The 22,029-nt window shown below is 42.0% G+C and overlaps 2 protein-coding genes across 2 annotated transcripts in view; one reads left to right on the top strand and one right to left on the bottom strand.

Moving 5' to 3' along the window:
• Positions 1–2,455: 2,455 nt before the first annotated feature.
• Positions 2,456–5,140, bottom strand: si:dkey-251i10.3 (uncharacterized protein LOC553498 homolog). Its single transcript, XM_050048323.1, has one exon. The coding sequence runs from the start codon at positions 5,085–5,087 to the stop codon at positions 2,790–2,792; it is 2,298 nt and encodes a 765-aa protein (XP_049904280.1). The 5' UTR covers positions 5,088–5,140; the 3' UTR covers positions 2,456–2,789.
• Positions 5,141–5,724: 584 nt separating this feature from the next.
• Positions 5,725–22,029, top strand: part of ccdc93 (coiled-coil domain containing 93) — a 32,465-nt gene continuing 16,160 nt past the window's right edge. Inside the window, exons 1-8 of the mRNA XM_050048324.1 lie at positions 5,725–5,868; positions 6,305–6,418; positions 6,671–6,765; positions 13,706–13,817; positions 13,968–14,066; positions 16,823–16,879; positions 17,240–17,340; positions 21,238–21,274. Of these exons, the coding sequence (XP_049904281.1) occupies positions 5,782–5,868; positions 6,305–6,418; positions 6,671–6,765; positions 13,706–13,817; positions 13,968–14,066; positions 16,823–16,879; positions 17,240–17,340; positions 21,238–21,274 (702 nt within the window). The 5' untranslated portion in view covers positions 5,725–5,781. The remainder of the gene's footprint in view (positions 5,869–6,304; positions 6,419–6,670; positions 6,766–13,705; positions 13,818–13,967; positions 14,067–16,822; positions 16,880–17,239; positions 17,341–21,237; positions 21,275–22,029) is intronic.

The raw sequence follows: 22,029 nt of genomic DNA on the forward strand, positions 1-22,029 counted from the left end.
TGTTACTGTTCTTCAGTCAGCTTGGAATTAGTGTGTATGATGATAAATATAGACAGATAAACCTTGTCTTCCACAAACACACTGCAAAAACTGATCAGGGAACAGAAAATAAGTCAGTATTGTATCCTCGATGCCTTGCAGCCAACCAATAAGGTGGGCATAAATGCTCCTTCATCCTAAAACAAATATTTAAGCAGATCCCACAAATGGGCATTATGGAGAAAAACATGTTCCATCACATGGGGTTGTAGGCCATTCATACCCCCAGCTGTCTGATTTACAGCCATAGCAGCCTCCATATATTTGAGTGAGAATCACTGTCTGATCTCGTTGCAGTCCAGCAGGCAGGAGTAAGTCCAAGGACTAGGTCTCTTTTCATCGTTGAGAGCTGTATGAAGCTGTAGTAATTGCCCCAAAGAGGCGGTTCAATAGAGAAGAAGATGGAGAATGACTGATTTAGTAACTATAAGGTTTCTAATGGAATTCTCCACTGCCTCTTGGGCACTCAAGCTGACAACCATTACCTGAACTGATGCATAGTCCATTACGGGATCCCCCACTTTAATAGAGTGTCTATCATGTGAAATACAGAGATGTCAGGTGCCAAAGCATGCACTCTCACCCATGTGTGAAGGTTTAACCCAACTGTAACAGCTTTTCTTTTAGACACTGCTGAATGACCTCACAAATGTACTGAAAACCAACAGAGAAAGAGAGGAGAAGAGGTGAGGCACAAACTTGGAAAATACTGTTGTTGGATGCTGTATCACTCCTGTGATCGTCACCCTCTTTCAGGACAGGCAGTGTGGTGCTGCTGACTGAAGGGCGACCAGGCTGCAGCATGTCTGCAGACCTGGTGCTCAGCTGGCTGTGGCACTTGACATCATTCAAATAGGTTTCAATGACACATTTTCATCCAGCAACCTGTAAAAATGCCAAAATACCAGGTTGCTCAAGTTAATTTTTGCTTTTGATTGACAGCAGGAAAATATTAAATGTAAAGTGATCCAAAAAGCGTGTGTGTGTAACTGAAAAAGCATTTAACTGCAATGTGAATGCAATGCAAACAGAGTAGCAAATTTTGAATATTTCCCCAAACGGAATGATTGTTTATTGTTGATATTAGGGTTGCGATTTAAGGTTATTTCCAGATTAGTTGGGATGAAATAATCACTTATTATTATGATTATTATTTACTTATTATTTACTTGACAAACTGTTTGGTCTGAAATGTCAGAAACAACAGAAAATCACAATTTCCTAACGTTCAGCATTTGTCCGATAAACAATCCAAAACCCAAAGACATGTATTTTACTATCATATAATAAAGAAAAGCAAAAAAATCTTACAGTTGTATCGTGGTACAGTCGTGCAAGGTTGCTTGAAAAACAATGAAATCAATTAATCAACTTTTCTTTTGGTTGACTTTTCAAATAACTGACCAACCATTTCAGCTCTATACATTATTGGTAATACAGCTGAGTATTATTTGAAATGTTTTTATGTTAGTGCCAGCACAGTGCCTTAGTTTCATTACCAATAGTGAGTATTGCAATACTTTTTTGATAACTTACTTTGGTTGTCTGCAGCACCCCCCCCCCCCCCCCCCCTTAAATCTCCCATATTGTGAAAGGTCAGATTTCATTTTTTTTCTTAAAAGCATCTCAGCATTAAACTTGTGAATAATAAGTACATTCACGCTATTTAGTAAATGCTGTACTGCAAGAACAATTTTGAGGTACTTAATATTCTCACATTCAGCTGCATAATTCTGCTCAATTATATCTCAGAGGAAAATATTATACTTTTTCTCCACGGTTTCTCTAACAGCTACAGTTACTAATATAAAATATACATTACTACAATGTACAATATTTATACCATACATTGAACTACCTAGTATATAATGCAGGTGAAATGAGAACTTCTACCAGCAACATTAAAATACTGCTAAGACATAAATGTATCAATAATAGTACTTCAGTAATAGAAAATCAACCTTTTAAAAGCAGCCATCCTACACAGTAAGTAGTTCTCTAATACTCTGGAACATTTTGCTGTTAATACTTCCATATTTTTATTTAATTAATGTGAATGAAGCAGCCTTACTTATAATGGAGTATTGTACATGGTCCACTCAAACCTAGCACAGGGTTTGTGGGGCTGGAAATGTCACCAGCTCTAAACATTACAATAGGAAACCTTTAGCTCTGGAGATGCATGTGTGCTGAGCACAAAAAAGAGGAGGAGATAGTGTTTTAGGTGTAAATGTACTGCACCACCTGCAGACAGCTCTAAACAATATAGTATATGACTGCAATAGGTGAGATGAATGTGGTGTGTGTGTACAGTACATTGCAACAATATGCATGAACACAGATTCACAGTGTAATACATTTAAATGGAGGGCAAATAAGGAATAGCTATTAATAATTTAACTCACAGACTTGTCACCATATCTTTAATTCCAAAGATAGAATTTATTTCAAATATTCTTCACTGCTTAGTTGATTTCTAAATTTGATTTAACATATTATATTATCAAATATACAATATGAAAGGCTCCGGAAAAAAACACTGTCAAACACATAATTTCAGCTCTGTAAATGTTGAAATATTCTCACAACATGAACTGAAGCATCACACACAGAGCCACACAGGAGAATTACTAACAACCTGCTGCAGTGGTTTCTTTTTATTGACTTTTAACCAGGGAGCATTTCAGTGTTAGTTGTTGCTAATGTTTTCTTTTCCACGAGTCCACACTATTTTTATTCCCAGTGGCCACCTACTTCCTGTCCTTTGTCAGCTCCTCCCGAGCCATGGGCTCGATGATGGCGCCCAGCTGGGTGACAATCTTGGGCTTACTGATCTTTTTGACAGTCCGCTCAGTGTTCCAGGTGCGGCCCAGTGGGGAGCGGATGGTGCTCTCAAACTGTGCATGGTTCTTGAAGGGAAAGGGCAGAGAGTTCACCTGGTGGAGGCTGATAGAGCTGTTTCTCATCTCTGACATGATGACGCTGGGCAGGTGTTGATCTTTCCTGGGTGGAGGCGGTGCTGCTTTGATCCTGAACCTCCTGCGTTTGTTGCGGGACGGCTTGAGGCCCTTCCCTCCCCACTCGCCCCACCCAGGCAGCGACAGGTCCACCACCTTCGGCTTCCCTGCCTCTTCCTGCTTCCTCTTGTCCTTAAGAAAGTCTGAGATGACGTCGTCTCCCGCAAAGGCCTCTTTAATGAGCCCCCTCTGGTCCACCTTTTCATCTGGGTCCTCAGTTTCCTCGATGGTTGGGGCGAGCGGAACTTGGATGACTTTTATCTCTTTGGTGAGAACTTTTTTCAGATCGATCCCTCTCTTCCTTTTTCTGGTTTTTCCTGCCTTTTGAGTTGCAGACGTCAGGTTTTCTGTGGCTGGGGGCTGCTGGGGTTGAACAGGTGCTTCATCAGTGGCTGACTTCTCCTGACTGAGGAGCTCCATGTCCTCCAGAGTCCTGACCCTCGTCAGCCCTTCCTCCAGCTGAGCTGCAGTGTCCATTTGGCTGGCATCTGCAGCTGCCTCAGCATTCTCAGTTTCAGCCTCCCGACAACTGTCTGTTATTCCTCTGAAAAGGCCTGTAAACTCTGAATGCTCTTCTTCCTCTTTGTCTGATGTATCTGGGTCCTCTGCTGCAGCTTCAGTCTCCTCATCATTCTCAGCTATCACAGATACTGTGTCAGTCTCCTGAGCCTGACGCAGTTTCCTCCTGCTGTCAAACTTTCTGAGAAGCGCTTCCTCTTCTGTTTCCTCAACTTCCTCCTCATCCTCTTCTTCTTCGGCTGCTCCAGGCCCCTCTGCTGTTAGATCCACAGTGTCACTTATCTCTTTTACTGTGGAATCTTCAGAGAGCTTGCCTCTCATCCAGGGATTTGAAGTATCCAGTCCTTGCTCTGCATCATTTACAAAATCAGGCAGAACCTCCGCTTCACCTGCTTCCTTCTCCACCTCTCCCTCTTCCTCATTATTAAGCGAGGTCACCAGCTTCTGGGTCAGCTCTTTGTTCATCTCCAGCTGCTGCTGCATGGCTTTACGAGCCCCTTCGTCATATTTAGCCATGATCGCCTTTGACTTGGCCCACTTGCCACTGTTCTGGTGCTTCAGCGACATCCTTTCCTGCATCCTGGCCAGCTCCATCTTATTCAGCTCATCTAAGGCAGCGCCAGGGTCCGTATTCACCATCTCATCGAACTGCTTTAGAAACTCCTTTCGCTTGGCTTTGTTCTGCACTTTGTGGTATTTCTTGCTTTTAATCTTCCTCTCTCTTCGTGCCTTTGCCTCGTAGTAGGACTGCAGGGCCCGAGCCTTCTGCAGCTCTGCACGTCGGATCTTGGCCTCTTCCAGGCTCATTGCTCTCACTGAAGCCTCCTCAGCAGGGGTTAGGATGGGGTCATTGATGGGCTGCTTGTTTGCAGACAAGAGGGCAAAGATCTCCTGTTCGAGCTGAGTTTGTGCTTTCCACCTGGTCACAACCCTCTCTATGGGTTTAGGGGAAGAGGGCTCCTGGTTCAGGGGGAAGACCAGCTGCTCGGACCTCTGGTTCTGTTTGATGATACCTTTCCATCGGGTCACCTCTGTGGCTGCCTTCTGAAATGCCACATCTCTCTGGATCCTCTCACTCTCCTGCTTGCTGAGAGGGCACTCAATGGTCTTTTTGCGATGCTGCAGGTTCTTCAGCTGCTTCTTTGTCTTCGCTGGAACAGCGGGGGTTTTCTCCACGGTCCCGATCAGGTCCAACAGGTCGATTTTGTCGCCCTCCCTCTCCGCGTTGACAGTAAACTCAGACATCTGGACGCCCGCCTCTGATCTCTCTCCCAGCGTTTTCTTTCTCTTGCCACCGAGAGCACTGATGGCTTCCAGCAGCTTTTGGCGTTTTCGTTCATTTTCGCCGCCATCCTCTTCCTCTTCACTGGTGATATTTTCATCCACTTCATTTAGATTCACGTCGTCGTCATCGTAGTCTACATCTGGCCTCACTGCTGCGACCTCATTTGTACCCTCGGAGCTCATCTTGAGACTCTTTTTACTCACTTTTTTCTTGAAAACTTTAGCCATGCTGGAGTAAACACCGTCGAAGTGGATAGGAGTGCACACACGTGTGCCGTAAACCGAGCCGTTATCGTAAAGTAATCGCCGTAATATGAGCAGCACTGTCGTAAAATATCTCTTGGACCCTCTATCTTTTTTCATCTTTCTCTATTGATCATATTTAAAAGAAATGCAACAATGGTAAAATATAAATTTGCAGAGACGTTTGTAAATAACAACGACTGACAACGAAAATATGAGACTTATAATTACAAATAAATTAAAATGTGTAAAATAAAGGAAAAATGAGGGCAGTGTAGAGGACCCTGGAAGGGAGCAGGCTGGGGAGATAATATGTTTTAATATATATTGGCCTATGTGTTGGAAGAATGATATATGTGTACCATCCTAAAATGTATATTTTATAATAACATGCATGAATTTTAGTTCCTACCTGTGTTGTTTTTTGTAATCTCGGTGCTCCCTCTGCTGGCTGGTAGTGCGCGTGCATGATATGTTGTCTCCATGTGTGTGCTTCTCGTTACATTTATCACGCGCTTAAAACATGAATTATAGATTCAAATAGCACATAATATTATCCATATTATAATACTATTTATTGTGTGGAGCCACATTCAAAATTAGGGGTCAATGACAAAGACTATTTGGCTGTCACGTGTTACAGTCATGTGACCTGTCATCGTCAATACTTTAGCTCATCATGGCGGCGGCTGCGTCTGTTTTCCACAAAGTGAGAACTGGGTCTAAAATAGGTGCTCAGTATGACCAAGAAGGCAACCTCATTCAGGTAAAGAGTATTTAAATCAGAATTCCAACAGAGTGACGAGGCTTTGGCTGTAAAAACCGCCTGTAACGGGTTGTAACCACCCGGAGGCTGGTTAGCTAACGATGGAGCTGACAGCACTTGTTAGCTCATAACGGGTGAGGTTTAATTTTGTCTCCATAGTCAATTCAAGAGCAGTTTAAAAAAAATAGTCGTAAGGCAACTTCGTGACGGCTGACGGAAACGTCCCCACCGCACTACTCGGCTTCTTCCTCAGACATTTAGTTACGTTAGCTATCTTGAGTTATTAAACTGCACGTCTGCTGCTGGGTGGGATTCACTGTCTTGCCCGAGAGCACTACAGCGGCCCGGGTGGACACTGGTTTTCTTCAGAGGTAGATGATAATGATGATGGTGATGATGATGGTGATGATAAAGACGGTGTGTGTTTGGCTCCCAGGTGGAAACCCGAGAGGATGAGGAGCAAAGCGTCAAATTAGCGGAGATCCTGGAGCTCCTGCTGGTGGCTGGATACTTTAGAGCACGGATTAAAGGCTTGTCACCTTTTGATAAGGTACACACAGGACCTTTTTGAGCTCTCTCCCTGCTGGTCCTATCATGTGTATGAAAACGCCCTGATTCATGCGAAAGAGGGCATTACTTGTTACTTTTGTTAGACCAGATGATTAAGATACAAGTTTTGCTAAACTGTGAACTCAAGTTCCAATAGATCAATGAGTTCAGGAAGCTTCACGCAGTAAACAGTGCCACTGATTTTTAAACCTCCACACTCACTCAACTTGTTTCCTACTTGTCTCCCCTTTAGGTGGTCGGGGGTATGACCTGGTGCATCACCACATGTAACTTTGACATTGATGTGGATCTTCTTTTTCAGGAAAACTCAACCATTGGTCAGAAAATGTAAGTCATTTTTCAGTTGGCTAGTTGTTCCTGAAGTTCCCATACACTGTAATTTTGAGCTTTCCCAGATGAACGATGACAGTTTGGAGAGAAGTGTGGTAAAGTCTTTGATCATTAATCCAAAACAGTGACCCTAGATTGCAATGTGAAGACAAAAACTCGACCAATGTTAGAAATTTGAAAACAAATTCTTACATGTGGACTATGGCTACAGCCCAAGTCTACTAACCAACCATCAGAATATGGCATTCATAGACGCAGAATATACTGAATATGCTGATGAAGCAATGTAAGCACCACTTTGATGTCAGTTAAAAAGTGAAACAGCATTTTGACCAAAGCTTTCTTTGCTGCATTTTCAAAAGTAAGAGCAGCACAGATGAATGACATTCATACATAACACACATGATGTGTGTCTGCTTTCATTTTTCTCTATGTACATAATGTGCTGATTCATCAGGCATTCATCACACAGACTGACTTGCCTCAAATTTTATATTGTACAGTCTGACACAGAGTGACCACAAATGAATGTGATCCACAGTGTGACAGGCAGTGAATCAAGACAACAGATGTATATTACAATAAACTGAGCATACCGTTTGTTAAGGCAGGCCACGATGTCAAGCTCAGCTCACACCCCAGCTACATCAGCTGATCTCAAGCAGCTCGATCAGCTGATTGATAGAGGGAAGTCAGCTGATGGATCACGTGATTCCTTTCTGTGCAACCAATTAGCAAATCTCATTGCAGGTGCCCTACTTAACCTCAGCTCCTCCGTTTTTATGCTGTGTCTGACGAGGGCTGGGCGGTATATCGATTTTTTACAATATATCGATATATGCTCAAGCAAGATATTGATTTAGACAATACCATTTTTATCGATACTGTTTGTATCGATATAGAGACAGATACAGATTAAACAGAGGAGCAGCTCTCTGTCGTTGATGGAGAAACTGTGAGTGAGTGGGGCGGAGCTGTGCGGAGAGAATGAGAGAAGAGAGATGCACACTGGTATGCGTTATGTGGCGCAACTTGACCCTATATCGACACCCAACTGGTCAAGACATGTAGTTCACTTCGTAGAAAATACCGGTGTATATATCTTAAAAAGTTCAAAGTTCAAAAGGTTTTTATTGTCAATTTGCTATATGTGCAGGACATACAGAGAATCGAAATGCTGTTTCCCCTCACACTAAGTATCAATGTCTTACAATTTAAGAGCTAAAAGAAAGCTAAATTGCAATAATAATAATAATAATAATACTACAATAGAAACATACAAGAAAAAATAAAAATAAAACTAAGCAGTATAACTAAAAGACAAGACATTCTAGAAGATACTCTAAATCTATGTACAATCAAGGTGATCAAGGTGCATGATAGAGCAGCCTATGGCATGTACATGATGTACATGTAGTGCAAATGACTAACAGCAGCAGATACTGAGTGGTGCAAATGATTAAAGTAAAGTGCACAGTGTAAAAACAGACAGTCAGCAGCAGTCTGTAATATAATATAATATAATGATAATATAACACCGGGGTGCAGATGTAGTGAGTCTATGTGCAAAACAGCAGAGGTAGTCTTTATGTGCAGTGGATAGAATTACAATCCAGGGGTGGGGGCAGAGGGGAGAGGTAGTGGATAGAGTTCAACATCCTGACAGCCTGGTAGATAAAGCTGTTTGTGAGTCTTGTGGAGTGGGCCCGGAGGCTCCGCTACCTTCTCCCTGAAGGCAGGATGCTCAAGTGGGAATGTGAGGGGTGGGAGGTGTCACCAGCAATGCTGATAGCTCTGCGGGTGAGGCGGATGTTGAAGATGTCTGTGAGGGAGGGCAGAGGGGTACCAATGATCTTGCTGGCTGTATTCACTATGCGTTGCAGAGTCTTCCGGCAGGAGGCAGTGCAGCCTCCGTGCCACACAGTGATGCAGCCAGTGATGACACTCTCAGTGGTGCCTCTGTAGAAAGAGCACATGATGGGGGGGGGTGGGAGTATATTGCTGCTACTCTCTCTGCCTTAGGCTGCCATGTAGGTGCATGGAGGGCAGAGAGGTGTGCTCTCTCTGCCCTCGGCTTTCCACGTAGGCACAGGGAGGGTGGAGAGGTGTGCTCTCTCTTCTTGTAGCTTTCCATGTAGGCTCGTGGAAGGACAGAGAGGTCCCAGAACAGAACCATACCGCCAAATATCAAACTGCAACTAGGGATAAAGTTTTCTTTGACTGAAGTGGTCCTGACTGAACTGGCTTTATAGCCAGCTGTGCAGGGGTTACATGATGTAGTCAGTTTTACTTGTTAGTGAATATAATCATTGAAAAGGGATCATTTATCAAACTACAGTATGTTTATCATATTGTTTTACTTTTTTTTTTTTTTTCCATCTAGCGCAGCCCCAGTGTACTCTTTCACAATCTTTAGTTAGTTTGGTTCAATGGTGTTCATTATGTCTTTAGGTTATGATAATGACTTTAGTTGTTCTTTTTTTCTCAGACATGTTAGGATATTACATACCTTGACTTGTTTCAGCAGAAACTTCCGCCTTCCTCAGAAGTGTCATTTGGTGGTGGTTGTGATGCGTCTTTATCAGCTGATCTGTCAATCAGCTGATATTAGGGAGGTGTGACCGTCCTGTTAAAAAACTGACAGGACGGTCACTCCACCTGCTGTCCGTCCGCCGCCTCTCCAGGATGCTGCTCCAGGTGTGGGAGAGCAACGAGGACAACAAATACCGGCGCTTGATCAGGGAGGCCATTGAAATACGGAAGCGGGGCCCAGGGACAATGAACAGGGACGAGGGGACATACATGCTCTCCAGCATCCTGGAGAGGCGGCGGACAGACAGCAGGTGGCGTGACTGTCCTGTTAGTTTTTGACAGGACGGTAACGCCTCCCTAATATCAGCTGATTGACAGATCAGCTGATAAAGACGCGTCACAACCACCACCAAGTGACACTTGAGGAAGGCAGAAGTTTCCGCCGAAACATGTCGAGGTATGTAATATCCTAACATGTCTGAGATAAAAGAACAACTAAAGTCATTTAGTTAGTTTGGTTAGTTGCTAAAGAAATGTAGTAAGCAGGGCAATCAACTTAATGTAACTCCCTCCTTTCTGGCATCAGCTAAAAGTAGTGGTGGGCGATAAAACGATAACATATCATCTCGCGATAAAGACTTATGCGCCATCGATAGAAAAAACGTTCGATATAACGTTCGATAATGTTACTGTATTCTGTCGGGAAAAAACATGAGGAAAGCCGTGCAAGTTACCCTTACGCCGGAATTCCACTGGATGCGTGTCCGTTGCGGAATGGCTGTGCTCATTATCCGCTGCGTGCTCCGCCGTCCATCAACACCCAATGGCTGCGTTTGCTGTGCGGAGCGGTGCACCTCTGCCGGACAGCGGGAGTCACGAGAACCCACGAGATCTCGCGAATTCACGCATTATCGCGCGATATAACAAGATGTAGTTTCTATAAACAGAACCACAAAACCAGAGGAGTAGTAGGAAGACATCTCGGTGCACCTCCATGATTAACATTTCCTCGTCCATGGTGTCAACGGGGTGAAATGACGTCTGAAAACCTCTGACCTGTTGACTTCAGGCCTGCCTTCGCCCATTATGACGTTTTCAAGGTGTAGTGCAGTGAAATATGATCCGCCGTGAACACTGTGTATTTTATTTTGAAAATTAACCAGATGTTTTATTTTGTTTCTGTGCACGACTTCCTGCCCCGCACGATCTGCTCTGTGCTGAATTGCTGCATTGTGCTCCGGCGTCCGGCAAAAATAGAAGTCCTGTGTATCTGTTGCGGAGGGTTCCGGAGCGCCACAGCTGTGACGAAGCCGGAACGCAGCACAGCAGCAGCCGGTGGAAGCACACACATTGACTAGAATTGAAACGAATCGGCTCCACTGCCATTCCAGAGCGCAGACGCAACCCACACACATCTGGTGGAATTTGGGGGTCAGAGTCGGGCTGTGCAAGGTTGGTTGCATGAACACACTCACTTGCTCCCTGGTAACCTAGCAACGGTGTCACGCAAACAGCTAACAACGTCAGGTTTGGTTGCGCCATCCTCATGTACAACCAGGGTTGCCAGGTTCGCTTATAAGCCTGTGACTTCGGGCTTGTTTTTTGTAAAGTTGCTTACAAATATTGGTAGGCGCGGGTTGCAGGGGGTTTTTTTGGGCTTGTTTCTAAAGTGGAGTTGCTTATTTAGGTTTGCTCTCTAAACGTCGCCTTTCGCTATATATATCCATCTAATAAGTTTTTTAAACTCATGATAATATGTCGGACTGTAGGATGTTTCCACAGCTCCGCTCCCTCCGTCCCTCTCCACATACACACAGGTGACTAGGGCTGTCAAAATTGCTCAAAAATGACGTTCGAATATTCCTTCTAAAAATAACTCATGGGTTCGAACCATTCGAATATTTTTTTCCGCATTATGTCCACAAGAGGGCAAGCTAATACAAGGAAACATACTTGTATATGTATTAATACAAGGAAATATAACTACTTGTAGGTATTTTTATTTCAACATAAACGTCTTTGAAAACATTTACATACCTACACATTAAAACACATAAAACAATTATCTATAACATTACGTTATAAACGACCGCGGACCTCTCGCTCGCCCCCCTCTCTGACCCGTAGCCACACCGCCCGCGGAAGCGCTGCGAATAGCCTCGAAGCGCCGGACCGTGACCAGCCTGCGCCCTGCAGCGATTGTTTCGGCGTCTGGTCTATTTTCTGTGCAAGCCACGAGCGAATGTGTCAAGCCGGGTGATGGAGACAACAGCTGGGAGCAGAACCGCTTGTTGACCAGCGTGGAGAAATGCGCGTCTGAGGACAGCTGCGGTGGTGTTTTTTTTTTTTCCTCCACAATCGAATATCAATTTTCACATTCGAAGGTCCATTTTTTTTTTTCAAATTCGAATTTAGAATATTCGTTGACAGCCCTACAGGTGACAGTCAGTCAATGGGACTTTTAACATTTAAATTGCTCGATTAATGGAGGTTATTTCGCTAACGGGTCGGTGCGGCTTCTGCAGTGATGCGGGCGCTGCGCCGGTCCGTCGTGGTGAAGAGGGAGCTGAGCCGGAAAGCAAAGCTTTCGATTTACTGGTCCACCTACGTCCCAACCCTCACCTATGGTTATGAACTCTGGGTAGTGACCGAAAGAATGAGATCGCGGATACAAGCGGTGGAAATGAGTTTCTTCCGTGGGATGGCTAGGCTCAGCCTTAGAGATAGGGTGAGGAGCTCGGACATCCGGAGGGAGCTCGGAGTAGAGCCACTGCTCCTTCGCATCGAAAGGGATCTGTTGAGGTGGTTCGGGCATCTGACTAGGATGCCTCCTGGGCGCCTCCCGCTGGAGGTGTCCTGGGCAGGTCCCACTGGTAGGTGGCCCCGGGGCAGACCCAGAACATGCTGGAGGGATTACATATCTCGTCTGGCCTGGGAACGTCTTGGGGTCCCCAGGAGGAGCTGGAAAGCGTTGCTGGGGAGAGGGATGTCTGGGGTGCTTTGCTCGGCCTGCTGCCCCCGCGACCCCGCCCCTGATAAGCGGATGAAAATGGATGGATGGATTTCTCTAACAAGTGGGCGAAATATGGAAAGAATACAATAAAGATTTGTAGAAAGAAAGAGGATTAAAGGATTCAACTTCAAGAGAGGGGTGATTCAAAGGCAGTGCGCAGATTCAGATTCTGTGTGAAATATGTACCCATCATTCAGATCTTGTTCAGCATACCAGCACTATTACAGTGAAAGTAAAATGGCTCGTTATATGCAACTTCTTTACTTTCATTTTCATTCATTCATTTATTCTTTCCACGTTTTTGGTAGGCTAGTTGGTTTGGTAGAGTTCAAGGGCAATAAATATAATGTATTTGTAAAGTAATTTTGGTTGCTGGTCCTGGTTGCCCAAGATCTGGCAACACTGAACACAACACAGAGTGGAGTGAGTAGCAAGAATGAGTGCAGTTAGCGACGAAAATGTCGAGTAGTAGTTTTTATACCATCTTGTGTATGGTCATTTATTTGAGTTTTTTCTAATGGTTGTGTTGACATTACATTTTCCTCTGTGTGCCTTGACTGATGACTGTGATTGAAATCAGAAGAAAACTATTGAGTTTAAAATAAATGTTTTAAAATTTATTTATTTTCTCCTGGTCCTTACTTTAAATAGGTAATAAAGAAAGTATCGATAACTAGCGTTATCGATCAATATGAACCAGCTATATTGTGATATACTTTTCAGCCATATGGCCCACCCCTAACTAAAAGTCACTCTCTCACCTCCAGCTAGTTCAGAATGCAGCATCTAGGCTTCCTCCCTATCCTGGCTCCTCTCCATTGGCTTCTTGTGTGCTTTAGAATTGATTTTAAGAATTTCCTGATCACTTTTAAAGCTTATCTGTGTCTGGCCCCAAGCTATGTTGCAGAAATGTTGACCCCATATGAGCCAGCTCATAGCCTTAGATCCTTAGGTGGAGCCCTTCTGGCCGTTCTAAAGTAGAGGCTTAAATCTAATGGTTAAGAGGGTTTTGCCATCACGTTCCCTTGGATTTGGAACGACCTGCCTGAGGAGATAAGGCTCGCACAATCAGTGACTTGTTTTAAATCACTTCTTGAAACCCATTTTTATAGACCTGCTTTTATGTGATGTTGTCTTTTTATTAAGATTTATTTATCTTATTTCCGTTTCATCTTGTTGTTTTATTGCTTTAGTTGCATTTGTTGTTTTGTTTTGTTTGTTTGTTTTTTAATTTGTATTTATCTATACTGATATTTTGCGTCCTGCATTTTTAGTCTTCTTGTTTGAACTTTACCGAAATTTGGTCTGTTTGGTAGGCCTGTTTGGCTCTCTCTTGTTACATGGACCTCTGAATATCCCGTTTCTGCTTTTGCTTTATCTTTCACTTTGCAGAGCTCTGACAGAAAAAATAGTGTCTGTGCTACCGAAGATGAAGTGTCCTCATCGCCTGGAGCCTCATCAAATCCAAGGGCTGGATTTTATCCACATTTTTCCAGTAATACAGGTGAGAGAATTTCTAATCCTAAACCAAGATACAGACTCTTCATATTAACATTAGCATAAAAAAATTATAAGTTATGAAAGTTTGAAGTGTACAGAATTCATACTGATTTATTCATGTATCTGATCAGCTGTATGTTGTGCCCCCTACAAGTGGTTGGTGAAGCGAGCCATAGAGACCAGGGAGGAGATGGGTGATTATGTGAGAGCCTACTCCATTTCTCAGTTCCAGAAGACCCACAGCCTCCCAGAGGTAACTATACAGTACCAGTCAGTCATAGAGCCAAAGCTGAGTTGAAGCTGTTAATGGACTGACATCTAGATGATGGAAAAGTTAGAGAGAACAAGAGAAATTACTATTTTGATCAGTTATTTGAATGCTGGAACATTGATAGGTACAGTTTGTCTGATTTGGGAACTTAAAACTCCATTTCCACCGAGCAGTATGGTACGGTTCAGTTCGGTATGCTATTTTTCCATTTCCCCTTCGAAAACTTGTGGATAGTACCGATGGAACCATTCCTAACCGTTACCATTGTTGGTACCCCTTCTAGTGTTGTCACGGTACCAAAATTGGGACCCACGGTATGATACCAGTGAAAGTATCACGGTTCTGAGTAGTATCACGATACCACAGCAAAAATTAGGCAGATGTGCCTTTTGTCAATTATAAAAAGATAAATCACTTTTCTATAATACATCAATGATATTTCAGTGGAATAAATTACTTATTGACTTATTCATACTTCAAAAACAGCATCAATAAGTGATTAACATGTAATTATAACTACTTAAAGTAAAAATGAAGATTTTGAAAAAATTTAGGAGCACAGAAAGAGCGCAGTGAAAATTTTAAATAACACATTTAATAGGAAAACAACAAAATGTTGGGTCGCCTGGCACACTTAGCTGAGTTCATCAGATGAACTCAACTAAATTTTAAAAATCTAATTCATGGTGAAGGGTCATGCATTTTCCACCAGTCACATCGAAAACCTCAAGAAAAAATATTTGTGGCTACCGGGGGGGTCAAAATAAAATAAATAAATAAAATAAAAATCAACCAGCCACCCTCCTCCTCTGATAAATTAAGAACAGTCCCTTCAGTGCGGTGAGGTTTGTGGACCGTTACCTGCCACAAAGCGAGAAATGTGAACGGTTTGTTCAGGTACTTCTGGGCAGTCATGACACCAACGCTATATATGGCGCACGTGTGTAAATTAACAGGCCCTTTATTCCAAAAGTGGTAAAGAAAGCAAGGGAAGAACATTTAATAAAGCCCTGGAGGGTGGGAGTGGATGAACCCGGTTAAAGAGTACCCGCCCGGACGGGACGCTCTAAAACTAAAGTGAGCGCGCCCACAAGGAGGCAGGGATCATTTTACTGGTCAACAGTAAATCTGGCGTTCTGTTGGTTGGGGGATTTTGACAGGGTTGTTACACAAAAAAATCCAAGCGCAGGGCAGAAATCTGAGAGCAGAAATTCCGCGAGCGCACAGAAACAGTTTGAGCGCGAGGAGAAAAGCCGAAGCTCAAGCAGGAAACCTGTGCCAGCAACATGGTATCTGAGTGCGAGCAACATGGTATCTGAGTGCAAGCAACATGGTATCTGAGTGCGAGCACACAGTTTGAGCAGAACCAGAGTAGATCCAAGTGCAAGCAGAGGCTATTTGAGTGCGAAGGCAGGGTTTTTGAACGTGAAATCAATAAATAATGCTCTCAAACTGATAGACCACTCTCTTGAATAAAGATAGGGATAAAGCTCCATACTGGTCTACTGCTGTGCCGATCTGTTAAAGTGTTAGGTAAAGCGGAGCAAACATTCAAATATAGTGTACACTTTTCATTAATATGGATTTTTTTCAGGTGGTTAAAATATGATTTGCTGCAGTCCTATCCACAGCAGAACATTGCTGAGCTTCTGTGCTGGTAGAACAAAGCAACAAAGTACATATAATAAGCACAGCAGAAACGTCACATAGGTAGGACCACCATGTCTACCCATATATCTTTAAACATTACAGTTACAGCTGAAAATTACTACAGAACAACAAGTTTGCAGATTTTACATATTTCTGCAATTTTAATCAACTGCCAGTTTTCTACCCAAAATTGATTGTTGTTGTTAGTGCTAAGTCACGGTGATTTGGTCAATAGACAATGAATGGGAGACTGATTTTGTGGACCCACAGAATGTTTGTTTTCTTTGTTATACCCAAATGAGCTTTACATTGTTGAAGTGTTCTCAGTTGTGAAACAGGAAATGTACTCATACACTCAGAACATTTCCCTGGGTGCTCTCAGTGTCATCTAGAACAGTGGCTCCCAACAGGTCTAGCCAATGGGTCCAGATTTCTTCTTAGTCATTAGTACAAGGTCCCACAGTTTAATACATTCAGCGTCATACTTGCGTTCCGCTATGTCTTTGAGCTAGTTTGCTGTCTCTGTTAAGTAGCTGTCAGTTAGTCACTGACTCGACAGCAGAAAATGGCACTTCAAGATAAAAGCTCTGTGCTGGACATTCACTGTACTTAAAAATAAAATTTGTTTTTTTTACAAACTTGACACATTTTCAAGTCCCTTGCGGTTCATTCTGAATGGGCCTGTGACCCACTTTTGGACTGCGACCCACCAGTAAGGAACCACTGATATCTAAAACACTTTTCATCATTCATTGTCTATGGAGCAGCTCCAGACTTTATACTTTAGTACTTTCGTTTTTGGCTTTAGGAGAGAGTTATTCATATTGACTTATATTTTTGGACTGTCTAAGACCATAGGAATAGCATGAATTTTGAAAATGGGTGTAGTTCCCCTTTAAGTCAAAATTATGAGATACAAAGATAATTTAAAATACTAAGTCAAAATTATTTTGTATTATTTATGTGGTAGTAATTTCCCACATTGGTTGGCGGTTTACCATGAAAACCAAAAAGTTGTTAGGCTGTATGACATAAATTGCTCTCTAAGTAGAGCTGATGTTGACATATGCTGAAACCCTGTGGTCCAGGATGAAGAGTTCCTCCAGAGGAAAGACAAGGCTGTGAGAGCAGTTCTGGATGTATTGGTGAGTTGCTACACCATCAGGCATCATACATTGAATTAATAATGTAACTACTTAAATATGTAACTAAAGCAAATTAGTTGGCGATTAATTTAAAAGTTGAAAATTAATCCATTAATCTTCAACTTTTAAATTAATCGCCAACTAATTTGCTAAATGGATGAATTGAATTTAAGTAATTTTCAAAAAAAAAAAATTACAAAGTAAAAGCATATTTGAATTACTAGGATGACTATTTATACTGCATGTTTAAAAGCAATGAGTACAAGCAGTTTCTGAGAAGTTTTCCAGCTCATCCGTTACTTTATTTCTACACTGCATAAAAATTCCTATGACCTGAATGAGCAATGTGGTGTATTACAGGAAGTGTACAAACCCCAGAGGAAGTACAGGAGGCAGAGGGATGCAGGGGAGCTGCTGGACGAGGAGTCCAGGGTTCACTCCACTATGCTGGAATATGGCAGGTAAGATTTCACATCAGGGGCCTGTACTAAGAAGCAACTTCAACATACCCAGGAGATCTTTTCGTTTTCCCAATCTAGCCATGAGTGCATGTAGCATATGAACAGTCACAAACATCAACAAGTCCACTGGCAGCAGAGCGGCATGTTTTATGTTGGAAGAGCAAACTATAATATCATAGAAATATGAACAGGTTACACATAATAAGTCTGAAAGCAACACATTTGCAGCTGCTAAAGGCAGGGTGGACAGCTGGCGAAAACAATGCCGACTTTGTGAATATGTAAGTTCATAGGCTTGTAATATCCATGTCCTATCATTAGGGCCAGAGTAGATCTGACTTTGATTACATTGGTGCATTTCATTCAATTAATGAGTTGTTTAATTCAGTTCACTTGCATTCAGTGTTATTTCTAAAGCCCAATATCACAAATCACAATTTGCCTCAGAGGGCCTTACAGCCTATGACATCTCTCTGTCCTTGGACCCTCACAGCATATAAGGGAAAACTCCCCCCAAAAAAACCTCTTAATGAAGCAAAAACTGGGATAAACCCCAGGAAGAGCAACTGAGGAGGGATCCCTCTTCCAGGACGGGCCAATGTGCAATAGATGTTGTGTACAGAACAGATCAACATAATAACAATGACAAAATGATTTGTAGAGAGAGGGAGAGACAAACAGACAGATGCACAGCAACAACAGTAATGACAGTAACAACAACAATAACAATAATTATAGAAATATGAATAATATCAATAGTAGTTCATGATAGCATATATGTTAAAGTATATATTGCTGTATGGTAGTATAAGTATGTGACAATACCAATCATGTTTATAATGATAATAGAAGTATGACTAATAATAACAGCTGTACTAGTAGGCATCAGGCAGGACCACAGCAGCAGCACAACCACTACCCATGACACAGGCATAGCCACGATTCGAGGGAACCTGTGAGACAAGTAGTAGTGGTGGGGGAAAAATTGATACAGCATAGTATCACAATATTTTCTATTTTATTTTATATAAATTATTAATATCATGAACAGACTGAAAACTTTATCTGATTAGATAAAACAGATGTTGAGAAAGTTTTCTTTAGGGACATAATTAACAGTTGAAAAAAGTTGATAAATCGCAATATATTGCAATATATTGTATCACAATACTCAGCATATGGCAACATATTTAAAATCACAATCAGTGTTGGGCAAGCTACTTGGAGAATGTAGTGAGTTAAGCTACCAGTCACTCTACATCAAAATGAAGTTTCACTATATTGAAGCTATCCCCAGAGAAATGTAGCAAGCTAAGCTACGAGAAAATGGGAAAAGTAGCTTTCCACTTGCACAGCTACTTTTATCTTTTTTATTTTATGTCAAATCAGCATTAACTCAGTGATGAGAAAAAATATCAGCCAAACAAATAGGCAGGCAAAAGAATGTTCAGTTGAACTGTTTAGTATAAGGGGCAAGGCATGTGAGAAACGCATCAAGAAGTGCAGTGTAGCCAATCAGAGGCAGATTAGGGCGGGTTTTGCCAAGAAAAGCCAATAGCGAAAGCAGCAAGCAGAATAAACTGAAGGATTAGTATGTGATGTCATGTGGAAGTCCTTCCCTCGTCTACTTGTAAAAATAAGGGACACCTTCATAGTGGCCCCACGCCCAGGGGACAGAAATCAAGAGGGGGGTTTGTGGGTCCTCCCCAGGAGATTTTGAGTGTCAGACACACAATTTGTGTTTTTTATTTATTTATCAAGTTCAAAGTCCTCGCTACTCTAAAAATGAATGTAAAGGAGAAAAAAGTCAATTATAGTTACATTGTATCACTTATATTAAGGATGAAAATAATAAACAATTTGGTAAATTTGGAAGAAGCAAGACAGCAGAGCCTTTATGTAGAAATCCGGAAGTTAAACCTTTTAAGAACTTTTTCAAGAAACTTTTCATAGCCTACATTTTAAGACCTCATCACCACTTCGAGTTCTAACTGGTTACATCAGTGACACAATTTAACTTACATTTACCACTGCTAACTATACATTGACAGTAGTTCAGGAACAGTGGTTCCTGATAACTCCTTGGACCACTTTGTTCATGCAACATAATTCAGATAGACGGAGTGGGAATAATGGGATAAGGGGGACATGAAATACACAGTGACAGATATAGAGTTGGGCCTTGTTTGTAGGTGTGCTGAAATTAGCGATTATGTTATTATTTTGCAGTCTGCACAGTGTTGTCTAAATATTACTTGTAGGTGCATTCATAAACTTAATTAGGCTTAGCCTAATTAATTATTTGGCCTATGCCTGATCATTCTTTTAATTGAGCCATTTTTTCCATGTTCTTAATCTTTGATTTTATCTTTCTTGTCCTTCCGACAAGAAGGTATATCTTTCATATAAACTGTGGTCGGGGGGGAAAGCCAAGGGGCTTTGCTGGTCTCTGGACTCTCCTGCCCTCTCAGGATCTGCTCTGAGCTCCATGGGATCTCCTTCAAATGGTGATGCCATTTTCCAAGAGAATTTATTGGTCAGTAGGTGGGGCCATAATACCTGTTGAACATACCCTGCTGCGGAGCAGGTTAGGTATTCAGATAAGAAGTGAGCCATCGTTGTAACACTGGAAACCCAGAGTTAACCTGAAGTAAGTTTGTTAACTCCAAATCCTGCTTCATAGTAGAGCCCTCAGGTGTGTGTGTGTGTGTGTGTGTGTGTGTGTGTGTGTGTGTGTGCTCTTGTCAGTTTCTCTGCAGTTCATCTTTTGTCCAAGTTCCTTAAAGGCACTGTCATTTATTTGTATCTCCATGTACATGTATCATGAATGTCAACACAGTCAACATTGTAAGCAGCGTTTGACCACACACCATAATGTATGTGTCAACCAGATAAGCATCCAGTGTTTCATCAAGATATAAGAATTTGGTCTCAGCATGCTGCCAACCAGAAGAGCTGCACTAGAGAGCAAACCCCACCATTTCTGCCATGCTGCTTTTGTCTGTCTAACGTGATAGTAAATCGGATATCTCTGGAATTTGGACTGTTGCTCAGGAAAAAAAAGCTTTGGCTCCAGCAAATTCTACTGGGAATATTCACGAATTAATAATTATATAATTAATAATGAAAAAAAACTAAGTTGCACATCCAGACCCTCCTCTGTCCAGTTTCTATCAATTAGTCTGTGTTTAATACAGGAACAGAAATCAGTAAAATACATATTGAGCATTAAGAGCAAGCTTTTGCTCAAAGCTGAATTCTTGTGAAAACCACAGCTTTACAACATCGAACATATTCCCTTTTTTTCTTAGACATATACATTCTCTTGGTCCCTGCCTCGTTGACCTGAACCCTGGTCATGTACTGTTGTAGTCATTAATCCTCACACAGTTTCCTATCTTTCTGACATGTTTTTTTTTTTTTTTATCCATTCATCCATCTTTCCCCACCTCTGTACTAGAATGTCACATTTCCTCCTGTAAGTATTGTATGAACATGTGAAGCTTTGTTTTTTTCTGCAAGGTTCTTCTCACAGCACTGTGTTTTTTGGTTGAATGTGTCTGTTAGAGAATGCAAGCAGTTTTCACACACATTATTTCAGGCATGATGGATGCGAACTGTGGTGCTGCTTTGATGTCCTTTTGTATTTAGTTATGTATTTAATCAGAGGGCTGTTTCTCATCATGCTGGATTACTGCCATTTGATGTGTTAATGTTGTAATGTGGCATGGTGTATATGAAAACTCCTTTTTGGGGGGCAAAGGAAATGCTTATTTTACCTTATTTATGTGACAGAGTTTTTTTTCTCTCTCTCTCTCTCTCTCTCTCTCTCTCTCTCTCTCTCTCTCTCCCTCTTTCTCCCTCTCTCTCTCCCTCTCTCCCTCTCTCTCCATCTAGACGATATGGATTCAGCAAACAGTCCAAACAAGACAAGGTAGGAACAGTTAGTACTACTGCATATGTAAGAAAATTGGAAGTATTTAGTGTCTCCAGAGGGAGCTGTGTGAAGTCAGATAAATGTCCAGTTATGAATGGGAGTTTGATTTGAAGACTACATGCTCGAGAAGTAAAAAGATCAGGGGCCTCATTTAGAATACTCTGCAGAGATTCCACACTGTCTGTTTTCATATGTACAAATGAGGAAATGCACGTAAGCCAGAAGATACTCTGATTTATAAAACCCTTTGTATGCCTGCCAGTGTGCAATTTCCTTTTATAAATTCCAAAATAACACAATTTTGCTAGTACAAGTACAAATATCACTGCTGCATTTGAGTGTTTATGAATTGGATTTATAAGAAACATGATATGAGGTGAATTTATATGTGTGAGAGACATCATTACACCTTTAATGATTTATCTCACATGTAAAATCTGGCTTCAATTCAGCCCTAGAGGTGTGGCGTTAGAAAGAAGTGATTATACCAGACCTCTGTAGCCCGCTTCTCATCCCTGTGCAGGCTTGAGCCTACATTAGCCACTGCTAGCATAACACACCAGAAAAGCCGGACCAAACCGTCATTGTTCAAGTTGCACTGTGGGTAATGAAGCCATCAGGTTTTAACAAGGATGAAGAATGCATGCAATAAAAAAGACAACATCTCTGGTACTGCAGCATCGGTTTTGAAACAGTCCATCATGAGTTTGAGGTTATAGGAGTGCAGTGCTGATTCAGTAGAGTACTCTTGT

Source organism: Epinephelus moara, chromosome 7 (genome assembly GCF_006386435.1).
Source record: "Epinephelus moara isolate mb chromosome 7, YSFRI_EMoa_1.0, whole genome shotgun sequence".
Taxonomy (NCBI): Eukaryota; Metazoa; Chordata; class Actinopteri; order Perciformes; family Serranidae; genus Epinephelus; species Epinephelus moara.

Coding starts and splice junctions, on each gene's coding strand:
- si:dkey-251i10.3 (XM_050048323.1), bottom strand. CDS start 5,087: ATGGCTAAAGTTTTCAAGAAAAAAGTGAGTAAAAAGAGTCTCAAGATG.